Genomic DNA, 14,746 nt, shown 5'->3' with positions numbered 1-14,746 from the left:
AGACCATACCCTGGGTAAGTATGTTTGTAATTCGAAATTGTTCGTAATTTTCGTCTAGTGAGTATAAAGATAATACATGAATAGTAGGAGAAAAAAATGTAAAGAAGCAATGAATTAAGATATCTAAATCTGGTAATTTTTTTCAATTAACCAATTTTGAAATTATCTTTTAAGCTTTCGCAGAGCCAGAATACACCTTAATATTTACCCTTTGTTTTGCTTCCTGGCACTAATTTCACGTTTGTATCCACGTGTAATACATAGTACTACTAATATTTTTCGATGTAATAAACATCCCTTACAGTTTAATTCTAATTGATTGAGAGAGCTGTGAGCAGCGGTAGCTTTGTGAACGGTTTCTGCTAATGTATGTGCCTAAAATATTTTTAAAAAAATGTTTTCTTGATTCGCGAGGTCCATTAGTGTCTAATATGTCTAATACATATGTCTAATATTTTTGGACCTAGACACTAAAAAACGTTTCATTGTGTGAGATAAATAATAAAATAACAAACGTAAGAAAAAGTGAAATCTGGATGACTGTAATACTTGGAACGAAAACAAACACTCATAAGGCTCCTCAGTATAAAACTGAAATTAATCCATTTACGTTTTAGTGGTCAATTGATCAAGTTACTTTTTTCAATTAATTATTCTTTCTATGTAAGGTCTTGGTTGAGACAAAAAAGTCAGTGTACGAACCGACGACCTACGGCTAAATAAGCCGCTACTCTAACACGAGCTATCGTGACTTCGATCCTCTCGGACACCAACTCTCCATCTCAACCTACAACCGATCGAATTTTCCCTCTTTTTTGCCATTTTCAAATGTCGTGTAATCGGGATTGGATTCTCAGCGACTTATGAAGTGGCCATGGGGAGTAAGCTCGTGGGTTCGAATCCCGCTCGTGACACTGAATTTTTTGTCTCAACCAAGACCTTACATAGAAAGAATAATTCGTCAATCGCGAATTTGAACAGTGTGTTTTCAGTGTCAAGATCACCAGATACTTTATATATATATATATATATATATATATATATATATATATATATATATATATATATATATATATATATATATATATATATATATATATATATATATATATATATATATATACTCCTTCACAACTTCACACAAACATACACCCAAGATAATTGCTTCTTTTCCTAATAAATCTATCTTTTCAGCATTTATTATGGCAGCGTGGGCCTTCATCCACTAAGAAAGTGATTTCTTTCTGTTTCGTTTTGATGTAGACCAATTTTGATAATAAGACGTAAATAAAATGATTATTGGTGTTTCTAATGGCAACATAATCGTTCCAGCGAGTTTAATTAGATATTCGTAATTTTTATGTTGGTCTTAAAAAGGACGCCCATTTACAGCCAACGTTACTAATACAGCATCTAATATTTCAACCTTTAATAATACTTTAAATAATTTTGGATTTCTATAAACTATACGTACGATATACCTTTTTCAACAATAAAAGTCCTGTTAAATTTCAATAAGATATATCTATTTTAATAATACCCGCATTCAAAGGAAATTGTTGATAAACTTTAGACATGTATAATTGCTTTTTTCTCTTTATTTCAAATGTTCGGAATTTTCGTAAAATAAAAAATAAAATATCCTATGAATAAGCGTATTTTCATAACGAAATCCTACGAAACGTATCCTAATTAGACAATTATTGCACTCGGAATATAAAAAATATAACATCAGATTTTACACCTGTAAATTAATTAAAATAGTGAACCGAAGGTACTAAGAACAAAAACAGAAAATATTGCACAGCCCTACATTCAAAACCTCATAAAATTGATGACGCGTTGAAAGCAAGCGGTGATCAACGTAAGAGGAAGAAATACTCCGTTCTGAATTGAATGCTTTCTTCATTGATTCCATAGTAACATTTTTAGAAAAAACTTTTACTTTAGCTATATCTCATAATTTTCATTGAAAATATCCAGTAAACTAAAAATGATAACAATTGACAGTATGTACTTTGAAAAAAAAAAAAAAAAAAAAAAAAAAACGAAGGTGGCCACTTTTTTTACCCCTCAGTGTAGTTCAAAAAGTCTTTCTTGAAATTTTTTATTTGTTCTACATTTCACATTTTTTAACGATTCATATGTACCACCTCACCAAATTGTAGCAACTTTGAGGAAAAACACAATTTGTCTAAGTTAAATACAATTTAAAATCCCCAAATTTAGAACACATCCCTCGGCTCTTTCACTACACACTATTTGTTTTTGTGAATATAAACATTTTCTATCCATTGAGCCGGAACAAGAGAACCGGCACGGGAAAATTCAGCTTCCACTAGGCAATTTTTCGACATAATTTCACGTTCCAACAGGCGTAATTTTTATTCACTACTCTCCCGCCTGTGTGGCAATAAATGTTATTTTAATTATCCACCCAGACGGAAAATAGAAGTTTCGAATGTGCCCACTTAACTGGAAATTTGAATATGAACCAATAAATCTGAAAAGGTCATTTGGTAACACGTCATTGAAACATGTTTTGAAGTGATCATACAAAGAGCAATTTTATGAAATGGAAATAGTAAGATGAAGAATGTTTTTTTATACAATAGAGTATATTTTACTGAAAAAAGTAATAAATTAAAATAAACAAAATTGTTCGAAAGCATGACGTAACGTAAATCATTGAATAATAAACATAATTTACTTTAAATTAACATTGCCCTTTATTAAAAAAGTTGCTTCTTCTGAAGATCTTGTATAAAGATCGGTGATCTGGATAAGTTTTGAGAATTTAGTTAAATTATTTTAATCAAATAAACATAATTTTTATTATTACGGTTTTTAAATTAGATTTTAATATTAACGATAGCATAATTTTGTTTTATTAGTGGTTAGTAGTATTATTAGTTATTCAATGTTTTTCCTATTAGACAAAGCACGGCACTTGTACTGATTGATTTATATGGGGGAAGCAAGCGTGAAAGAAAATTCCAAAGGCGTCGATAGGAAACGAACCAACAACCGCGGGGATACACGATAACCACTCGGCTACCTTAAAATTTTTAATAAAAATAATAAAATAATTATTAAATTACGTTTTATGTAAAAAGTTTTGAATGCTGAAGACGAGGCAGCGCTGCTTCCGAAAATATTCGTTTTATACATACGAAAAAGAAAATCCAAGACATACTATAACTTCGTTTTGTTCAAAGTCATTTATTGCTAATGTACAAACACAGAGTTTATATTGTATCAAGTAAAATTTGCGCTCCATATTGGTACCTCTTCACTGTGTAGCGAAAAATACCCTAGGCTGCTTTGGCTACATGTGCTATAACATTTTTTCATGTATACCTGTGGCACGTAAAGATTACAAAAAAGAGTTAAGTAATCACGGTTGCATTTGATTTTCTCATACAGCAAACTAGATCTAGGTATCTATTGTGTATCAAGATTTTGTACAGAGATCGTCGGCTCGTCTTTTTTTGTCAATTTGCTAGTTGTTTAGGGCAGGTGCTCAAATTCTTTTTAAACAAACAAATGTCGCAATAACTGAGCTAGATGTTGGGAATCCATTACAGTTCAAGGGCTTTCTATCGTTCCTATTTTATACAACTACACGTATTTAATTTTTATATTTAGATTATCCATTTCATCCAATTTTTCATCCAAATATCTGTATCGTCCGAAAAGTACGAAATATATCCAGTCATGTTATCATGAAGGTTACTTGCTATAATAAGGTCATAAAGAAAAGAAATGTAATCATGGATTCCCTGTGCCAATTCTTGGAGCAAACCAGGTTATTTGTTTTTGTAGTACTAATAGTTTTGTGTTTAGCAGGTGGTGAGAGTGAAAGTCTTTATTAGCGTGAATGTGAAGTCTGATAGGGCCAGTACGCTGCATGTATATTCGTGATTGAGCATTCCCATCGGCCCTCAATTAAGTTAGTTACATAAAAGGTATAAAGGGAGGAAGAGGAATATCTAGTACTCCCCCACATTAAATGAATGATATGTAAATAACAGACTGTATTTAAGCGTGAGTGAAATTAGGGGAAATGATTTAAGAAGTGATTGTGTTGGGGGCTGAAATGATCTAGCTGTTGATAGCCCCTGGAGACCAACCACGGCGGCTGGACGAATAAGACCCCGTGGTGGGTGCTTCTCGAAACCTACCGGTAATTTATTTATTGTAAATGATACAAAAGCTGGAATTACCGGTGGACTGCAAGAAGTAGTAGCCTCAACTCTGTACACACGTGTATGTATGAATATGTACAGATTTCAGCTTGTATAAATCAGTAATATTAAATCATGCATGTACTTAAATATTAAATATTTAAATTCGTTAAAAAGATTATTATTTATAAAAAGTACAAACATACAAAATCACAGCTATGCTGCTTTTGTCAAAGGCACCCTCAAGTGTCTTTAACATTGGGGCTTCTGACTTTTTTTAGAATGAAATTAGCGTGATAAAACTATTAATCTGGTGTGCGTAAAACTACATTTGTTAGTCTAATTGTTTTAAGGATTTTTTCTAAAAAAGATAAAAACTAGTAAACTTGGTAAGGTTTAGATATTTTTGCCTTAACTTGAATGCTTCTTTACTAGGATGTATAAATAATTATTTACAAATTCTTCTAATAAAATTTAATTGCAAAAATAGGATATATTTTTGGCTTGTTCTCCAAAATATTGAGAATCCCTAAAAACGGACGGTCGGAGATGTTTATTTCGACGGTTTTCTGATCAATTGACAAAATGTCATACTAAAGTTAAGATCCATTTGTTTTTAGTAATTAATAATTAAGTTGTTTTTTAAAGTCATGACGTAAAGGACTTATGATTTTTATGAACAATAATTTATTTTTTTTACGATATAATTTCGTATTTTGGGCGTTCGACCTTCGTGACTGCGGCGGTATTTTGGAAGAAATTGGTTTCGTGTCGCCCATTGTCCCTGAACGCTTTAATTAAGGCAGTTGAATAAAGTTTTTCCGATGTTTTAGCTTTGACATTTAAGCAAGAATACCGACTGCACATCTCCCTGCCAGTTCTATTAGGTCTTAGAAAGGGACAACTGTCTAAACAACTGCAGCAATTTCATTAGTGCTAGCTAACTGTTTTACTGTTGTTGGGCAACCATCAGTTCAGCATAACCTCGTGACTGCATTTCCAAATGTAGCGTGACACACTTTTGACACTGAGATACCATGGCAAACATCTAAATTTGACAGTAAAAATAGTTTGTAAATGAAATATTTCTTAATTGAACTATTAACATCTCTCTTACAAATCCGTATTTCCCACTGTTTGTATGAATATTAATGGGTGTTTAAACGCTTAAACTTAATGATGTTGTTGAAGAAGGAATCGGATTCTCGACCGGAAGATGGAATCATGTGGTACTAATTGACTGGATGTCCTGAGCCGGTATAGTTCGAAATCGTTTGTTCAACTGTTGTCCGGATTCTGTTATTAATGACCGAGGGGGAAGTCGAACTGTCGATTTAAGTTCGTGTGATTTTTTTAAATCGCCATCGCATATAAAGAGCAATTTAAGACACGATCGAGCTCAATTTTTCTGCTCTATATTGCACAGTTGAAAATTCTTTCAGGTTTTCATCCTACAATCAAATAGTTTGTGTTCAAAGTAATTACTGTTGGTTACTGTCATACTCATACAAGAGGGCCTAACATCCAACTACTCATTAGGTTTCGAGGATGCGGTGTCAAATTAATTTGTAATACATTGTACATATTATCAGCGATTCCATGGACTGCCGGTACTCAGCATAGCAAATACGTAAATAAGTCGGAACCATTCGGCCACATCAATCATTAATTTGTATTCAATATAACGTATAATTTTATATTATTTTTGAATACAATATATGCACATGCTATCATCTTCTATATAGAGGTTTCTTCTTCTTTATTTGAAAAATTTCATTCTATTGACTTTTCCTTCTTTATTCTGAACCTTTGTATAGTTTTTTCCCTTCTAAAGTTCTAAAGTATGATTATTCGGAGATCGTGATAGCCGGTCTGGTGTGACGAAGGTTTTGGAAAACCATTTTCTTTATCGCGCCTACGTTTCGATCTTTATTGAGATCATCTTCAGGGCCTGGGATTTATAAACATTGTTTAAATATTACTAATATATGTAGGATGTGAAAAAATGAATTTATACAATACTAGAAATTTTAGATTAAAAAAATGAATTTATACAATGCTAAAAAATTTTAGATTAAAAAATGAATTTATACAATGCTAGAAAATTTTAGATTCAAAAAAATAAATTTATACAATGCTAGAAAATTTTAAATTAAAAATTGTATAAATCATTTTTTTAATCTAAAATTTTCTAGAATTGTATACATTCATTTTTTTTAATCAAAAATTTTTTTAGCATTGTATAAATTCATTTTTTTACTCAAAATTTCTAGCATTGTATAAATTCACTTTTTCACATCCTACATGTATTTGTAAAATTTAAACAATTTTTATAAATTCCAGGCCCTGAAGATGATTTCCTTAAAGATCGAAACGTTGGCAAAAAATGCTTTCTAAAACCTACATCACACCAGACCGCATCTCAAGATCTCCGAATAATCATTGACTATCGGTCACTAAACACCACTCAGTTCTGAAGTATGGTGAGATAATTTCGAGTTTGATTTTTTTATGAAGTATGAGCGTCATACGATATCCAAGCGATTTCGCTTTATTTCCTAAATCTGTTTTACACTATGACAGTCATTGTCTTATGCCCGCGTTAGCCGAAGTACTACTTTTATAGTTTTTCTTTGCACATTAACCGGAAGACAGACCAAACTAGAACTACTTTCTGAATTCGACCGATCTCTCAGATACTGTGTTATACTATTATTTGTCCAATTACTTCTTTTTTTCACTTGTAATTTTTTTCTATAATTTTCTCCTTTTAGATTTTTACTGCTTTTAGACGAGTTGTCTTAATTTCTTCTCTTCTTTCTTATTTTTTGCATTGCATTCAAAGAGATTTGTTCTATCTATCTGTTTATTGCTTAAAAGAACCCATTAAAATCGCGGCTCCATTTTTTTGTGTTTATATTTTGAAATTTAAATTTTTTATAATTTTTATTCAAGTATAACATAAAAATGCAAAATAACTATTGAATTTTGGACAATAATTGTTTATTAGATGATATGTCCCTCGAAAACAAATTGTGATTTCTGAAAAGTTGACATTTTTTTACACCCTAGATTGTTATGAAAACATGCAGTTAAATAATAAAATTATATCAAAAGTTTGATTGTCTTTAAGATTTGTGGGATGCACGAGATAAAATAATACGGCTAGAATGAAAATTGGCTTTAAGTCAGATTTTCTAATTAGCACGTCTACATGCAAATGAAATTTTTAATTTTAACGAAAGCAAATGAAGACAGAAAAAGCGATTCAAAATTAACGTTAAAAAGTTTTAACAGGTGTTCCATTTGAGGATTTTGTTTCTTTTGTGCAGCAAAAAAACAAAAAAAAATTTCTTAGCATAACCAATTAATGGAGTTAGATAAATGATTACGCCGAAAACGATTATTCAATCCTATCCTCAACGGGAGTTTAATAGCCGCATTTGTTTCGACAAGAGACCGCACGTAAGATTTTTAACGAATTAATTAAAATACTTCGTTAGTCTTTCTTTCCATTGAGACATGAAAATTGAACTTGGAGAAATTGTTTAAATCATTTTAATTAAATTTTTAAATGATTTTTAGTGTACAAGTTTTTTTAATTTTGACAAAGTTGAGTATTTAAAAAAATTATTATTCTACATTTGATAATCTATAATCAATCGCTCATTGGTTGAATACAGGTATCTGCCGGATGCTACTCATCTGAAAGAGTTTCTCCGTGGTTCATATAGTTTTTATAATATTTTATTTATTTATATTATTATATTTACTAATTTTTGAACACGAAATTTGAGATAAAAAAAGTCAATGTGACGGATGGGATTCGAACCCCTGTCTTCTGAAGACGGATGTATGTAAATCCTTTTAATGGAAAATAAAAACAAACATAAATACAACAACATAAAAGAATCTAGTCGAAATACGAACCGGTGAATTTTTTTGTGTAAATTTATTATAAAAAGATCACGTTATGTCAGTCCTCCTTTTCTTTAGAAACAATTTTGTAGAATATGATCTTACTGTTTACTTATATTAGCTATGTTTTGTTTTTTCATTCCCAATTATTAAAATAAGATGATCTTGTTGTTTTGATCAACTTTTTTTTAGAAAATTATATACACTGATTTAAATACCACCCAATTGATTTTCAATTTCTCTATAAAAGAAAATTCTACCCTTAATTTGTACCATTGTTTCTATCAATTAATAATTATTTATGCTACGTTTTAATTGGGATTATCAATTAGAGGTAAACACACTTAATCCTCAATCCAAAACAAGGATAAAGGATTTTTCAATGTGTACTTTTTAAGGAATTTAAAATGTTTATTCAGTCTCATTTGAATCCTGAAGCAATAAACTATTTAGTTTCCACCTTTCTTTTCTTAATTGCAATTTTTAAATTTAAAATGACATTTAATGCTGAAGATACTGTTAGCGGTGTGGAAATTATTGATGATGGACGTTCCATCATGTGTCGGCTATTGCCATCGGAGTTTCCTCTGCGTTTCGCCAGTTAGAACAAAATTCTGCGAAGCGCCATTAGAAACTCGGTCCTACCATAGAAGGCCCGGTTCTGGACGCCCTAGGGTTGCAGAACCACAGGATGACCGTTTTTTGACTTTGATAAATTTGCGAAACCGGCATCTTACTGTTGTTCGAGCGATTCATCAGGTCCAGGAAGTTTGAGATGTACAAATTTATGAATGTACTGCTCTAAGAAGATTAACTCAGTACGGAATGATGGTTTTTCGTCCCGTAAGAGGACCAGAGTTCACCAGGACGCATAGAGTTGCACGGCTCCCATTTGCTCGAGAACACAGACATTGGTCTTTAGACGACTGGTCTGCTAAACTTTTTAAAGATGAGTGTAAATTTGTTCTACGATCTCCATATGTGAAAGAGTGTGGGGAAGGCAAAATGAAAGGTACGAAACCTGTAATTTTTCCCAGAGCCGACCTTCTTAAAGTACCATAGTGATGGTGTGGGCGGAAATTTGAAAGTAGAGTCGCACAGAGTTGGTTGTTGTTCGTGGCGAGTCTTTGACGGTCACTCGCTATGTAGATGAAATTTTGGAGCATCATGCGTTGCCTACCCTCGAGGAAATCAGCCACAATCCTATTCTAATGCATCATAATGCTCGTCCACATGTCGCTCGCATTAACATCAGGATATTAGACAGGCAAGCCCGTTCTTCAGGTTTAAACCCTGAGTCAAAATTGTGGCTTCTGAACAAAATACAGGTCGTAGACTTTTGTGGGAAATGATATCTGTTCATCAGGACAACGTGGCCTGTAATTTAAAAACAGATCTGAATAATTTAAGTGTGATGTACAGTGGGATCCTAGAAAAAGATAAGGTCTCTCCCAAAAGATCGTAACAATACTTGCGTACATATATATTTATTTATCTATTTATTTATTTATATATTATAACAGGCTGTGGTAACATAGAATTACCAATGTATTATAAATTAAGATCTTGTTTTTAAAAATGGTGGGAAATGATTGTTATCATTAGGTGATAGTGTGGAAACCTCCCACCAGATAACGTGGTAAACACAATTTTCTTGTCAAAACGCCTGTGATATTTATGTACCAAAAGAATATTATTTATTAAGTAATTGTTACTGGTTTTAAAAAAATGCCTAAATATGTAAGAGGCTGTTAAGAAGAGGTTTTTATTTATTTATTATATATGTATATAGTTTGTTTGTATACATATCGTGGATTGTGCAATGTGTTTACGATTTGACTTTGTATCTGTAAGTAACAAAAAACTGATATTTTATAACTATTTATACAATTTATAACTGTCTAAATGATTATGTCCCTATGTCTCTGTAGACCCCCTGAAGAAGGCAATAAAACTTGTCGAAAGCTTGGGCGTTGATATAATAACATTGTATGTTTGAAGACCACAACCCGAATCCCAATCAACATCGTATGAAAGCTGGTTGATCGCACAACAAACATTAATCTAATATATCTTTCTGAAGGAACGTCTGGAATCCTACTCGTATTTAGCCCATGAACGTATTCAAACTTACAACTTTCAGTTAGTTTAACGTTAGTTTGGTGGGTTTCAGCGTACTCAATATTCTGATATAGATGGTTGACGATAATACATACAGTCATACTGATTATAACCTTTTATACCATATGTACTGCATTAAAATTAATAAAGCAATAACGTTAAATTGGGGAGCCACTGAATTATTAATATTATTTATGCCCGTGCGTCGCTCCTTTCACTGTATAAACGTAACCTAATGCTAACCTAGTTTGGTGGGTCTGTAGGATATAAGATATTCTGCCACAACCAACCCTCACATACTCAAAACGGACGCTAATAAATTCGTTCATTCAAGAGCACGAAACGCAGAAAAATCATAACTTTGTTTTTGGTGGATCTGTTGGGTACTATATATTACGCCACAACTCATCCCGGTTTATCTATTTTATTGATATCGGAAAACAAGATGATAATGAAGAACTGAAATTATCAAGCTTTCAGTTTAAAATTTCAAATAAGTTTCTAACATCAATGAAAAATTAAGATTTAATGATGATGTATCTTCTTTTTTCAATATGTTATGTATTAGAACACAAATTTTCAATAAATTGGGTGTTAATTGCTTAATAATTTCTTTGAACGTAGATGAGCTGTTAAAATGTTTTTAAGTCGAACGATATTCTTTATGGATAATTATTGTCACTATTGTCTTTCTTTTATCATAAAAAAATAATATAAGTGTTAACCATTTAAGTAGTGTAAACAAATTATTATCTAGAAATGCATATTTATAATTTATTACTGAGCTATAAAAAGTCAACTTGCTGAAGAAATAGACGATAACCATCACATCACGTACAAGAATGCCACCAATCCAATTTATTTGGCCACATAATTATGAATGACGACGCCAATTAATTAGATGCTGGGAAAAGTTTCAACTCGATTAACAATACTTTTGTTAAAATTATTATGAATCAGATTTCATTATTTATATGCAATAGCATCAGATGTTTGCAAACAGGCTTACTTTTCCGAAATTAATACTAAATACGTTTCACGTAATTGTATATTGGAAGAAGTTTGTTTTTTCTAGATAGTCATGAAACGACGTTAATGCATTTTCTAAGCAAGGTGGAAATCTTAAACAATTATGTCATGCCAGAAAAGGATAAAATTTTCAAAAATAAAAACAATGCTTGTTTCAAATTTTTATCCGCAAAACAGTAACTCAAGTGGGTAAAGAATGGAAAGGATGAAATCTTGTTTTGTAAGGGTAAGATTCAATTTCATAACAATGGAAATGAAAAGTTGAGCGGACGAGATGTTTTAGTTTATTGTAGTGTGAAAAAAAAATCTGGGTCATGGAACTGCTAATTCCATCCTAAGATGTGCGAAGTATACCGACATGGTTAAAAATTTGTTAAAAGATAATGTAGAACGATGAAACAGCAAAAACAAAGTACAAAATGAACGGTTTATGTTTTCTTGAACAAAAGAGCACGTAAAACGAAAATTTGAATTTAACTTTTCTTTTATTGTTGTTTAATTTAATAAACCACAAAGAGATTTTTGACCTAAGCATATATCCTGTAGCTTTATCACCTGAATGACTCAAGTAAAATTATCAAAAATCATATCTATTTCATAATTCAATATTATATTATATTTTATACTATATATACAATATTTTATATACTATAATTTATAATGGAATTGTTTAAGGAAATATGACGTAATATTATAGCAAAATTATTCATAAATCATTCAAACAAATAGTTATAATTCCCGTTATTTATTCATTTAAATTTATTACGGCAAGTTGGTAAAAATTATTCTTGCCGTATTCAAATAGGGTTTTTAAATAACGATAATAACTTATTTAAACAGTTATTCAGCCAAAAGAAGTTTCATAATTTACATTCAACAATTAATTTATGTACCCTGCAACTTTCAATCGTCTTGAAGTCATTTTGATCTCGATTAACAGGATATTAGCCATAATTTAAATACTTCTCCATTTTATTGGATCTATGAAAATTTCTCTTCGTTTTCATGAATTCAATTCATGTTAATGATCCTCATGCCGTTGTATACAGTCCATTGAACAGGCATGATTAATGTTTCCACGGTGCTATTTATTGTTCAATACTTGTCTCACTTCAATCGGATAGAAATGAAACTATTTCCAGGGCGGCTCCCAAACTCACATTGTTGGACTCAATCCTTTATAGAATTATCCTTTTTTTTACACCTTTTATGATGAATTTTTATAATTATGCAAGAATTTGTTATTTTTTAGGATCATCTGCATTCATAATTAAATAGGCCACATTTAATACTACTATTTTATTGTTGTTTAATATTAGAAAACATTTCCGACTATTTTGTTATACTTCTTTACCATTATAAAGACAAATTATAACAGTTTCAATAATATAAATATATTTAATTTTATATACCTGAATAAGATTTTTTGAGCTTGTTTGTAGTTCATTACTTTGCTAAGTATATAAGAAAAAATTCTAAATAATTCCTTGGTATTCGGATTTGTTTATTATAATACAAAAAATGAACCTGAAAGTATTGTGGATTTTAATTTCAAGATGATTGTGTCCCTGCAGAAAACTTTAAAATTGTCATGTAATAATCATAATCAGTTAGGTACGCTATAAAGTTACAAAAAGACTGTAGTTTTCATACCTGCTGCAAACTGCACTACTGGTATGACATTTATAACTTAAAGCAGATCAAGTGAGATATAATTTTTACATTTTACCCTGCGAACCACAAAAATAATAGGATGAAATATAACGGTCTGTGATTTAAAAATAGTACTATTCTGTTTTTGTCTTGAAAATTATGAATCATGGAAATGCTAAATATTAAACGATTAATTTAAAAAATACTTTTATTTCATGGAAAATTTTGTTTAACGAGGAAAGTCATTAAAAACAACAAATACTTAGTTATGTTTTTGACTAATTGGGTAATTATTTATTTTTCAATATGTACGTAGAGATTTCTTACTCGTTTGTTCGTACTATTAAAGAAGAATAAATAGCGAACATTAATCCTCCGTATTCATAACTTGCTTTATATATAGTCAAGTATTAAGTTAATTCTAAAGAATATGGAAGTTATACAAAGTGGAAATGGTCGCAAAACCCAAGCTTATGGAAGGATAGAAGAAAAACTTTCCGCTAGAAATTTTTCTAGCTTTGATTTATACAATTAAATTCATAAGACATTATAAGCAAAGCAAACGTTTATGTTTTAATAAAACTACGCTTAGAAAGAAAATGAGTGTTTACTTTTATTTAAATAGATCATTCATTTGAGAGTTTAGATTTTTGACATTTTTCAACAAAGGGCAAGAAAATTTTATCCGCATAAGCCTGGAAATTAAGTAATTCACAAGAAAAAAATATTGAACAATTAAAGAAAGTTCATGGTGTCTCTCGAAGAAAAGAAAACAGAACTATAACTTAGAAGGGTCCGAGAGTCGTAACATGAATATTGCCAGTTGACGACCCGATAGGAGGACGAGGAGGGTAGGAAATACGTGGTTAATAACCGCCGTCTTCCCCGGTATCCTTCGCACAACCACAATCCCAGCAATTACCAAATACCAGAACTGCTTATTAATAATTAACAGATTGAGTTTATACCTCATTTTCAATGTATGCGTGCGTACATAAGAGACATCAGATTCAAAAATCCACATCGTTTTCGTATAATAATTCCTATCATTTAGTACTTCCTTAGTTTTTATTGGTAAATGTATAAGTTGAGTACTTTTGTTTTAACAGAAGTTTGTTTCTAACAAATTTTATTTTTTATATGGAGATTCTATTATAAATATTAAAACAAGATTGGAAAATATTTATACAATTGACTCACTAATCTACTTATTATAAATATTTATAAATGTTCTAGTAATAAATTGATGATTTTGATTTTTTAAGCTTTCCTCTGCAAATTTTCATTCATTATGCGATTGGGGTTCTTTTCCACTGATAGTCAAAAGTAATTCAAATCATATTTTCTGAAAAAGGGTAGGACAGGATGAAAGGACTCCAGGGATATTTTTTCTGAATGATTGTTAATAAAAGAAATGATGATATAAAATTTTTGTAATTGATGAATTATGGTATGGCCTGAAGAAGTGCATGACAATGTACTAATATAGAGATTTAACGAAATGAAGTGCTATTTAGTATAAACGCTATTTTAACTACTAAAAAAAATACAGTACTTTTTACAATATTATAACTTCTCTGTATGTACTTTTAATTAATAAGTTTTGATTTTAAGGTACCTTTGTCAACTTCTTCTTCAGGCCAATGCGAGAAATTTGGATATTTTCGTTTATCCTCCCAGACTCCAAAGTTGGCAACTGTCAACAGAAATTTAGAAATATATTGCCCATTACATGTATCTAATAAATCTATAGCAATAAAGCTCTATAATCTTGGTATTGAGAGAGAAAATGTAAATTATTTCAGCCGGAGCCGTTTGGCTGACGTGTTTTTCGTCGT

At 30.8% G+C, this 14,746-nt stretch overlaps 1 protein-coding gene across 3 annotated transcripts in view; it reads right to left on the bottom strand.

Annotated features, from left to right (window-relative positions):
• LOC106668571 (inhibin beta chain) overlaps nucleotides 1-14,746 on the bottom strand; it is a 135,352-nt gene that overhangs the window by 86,806 nt on the left and 33,800 nt on the right. Inside the window, exon 2 of one of the 3 annotated variants that reach the window (XM_014397465.2) lies at nucleotides 14,527-14,604. The exons of the other annotated variants lie outside the window; for them this stretch is intronic. Coding sequence (XP_014252951.2) covers nucleotides 14,527-14,604 — 78 coding nt within the window. The remainder of the gene's footprint in view (nucleotides 1-14,526; nucleotides 14,605-14,746) is intronic. 3 annotated transcript variants of the gene reach the window in all.

Source organism: Cimex lectularius, unplaced genomic scaffold, assembly GCF_000648675.2.
Source record: "Cimex lectularius strain Harlan isolate CLEC.00 unplaced genomic scaffold, Clec_2.1 scaffold7, whole genome shotgun sequence".
NCBI lineage: Eukaryota > Metazoa > Arthropoda > Insecta > Hemiptera > Cimicidae > Cimex > Cimex lectularius.
Note: the sequence above shows the minus strand (reverse complement) of the source record. Positions and strands in the feature narration are given on the sequence as shown.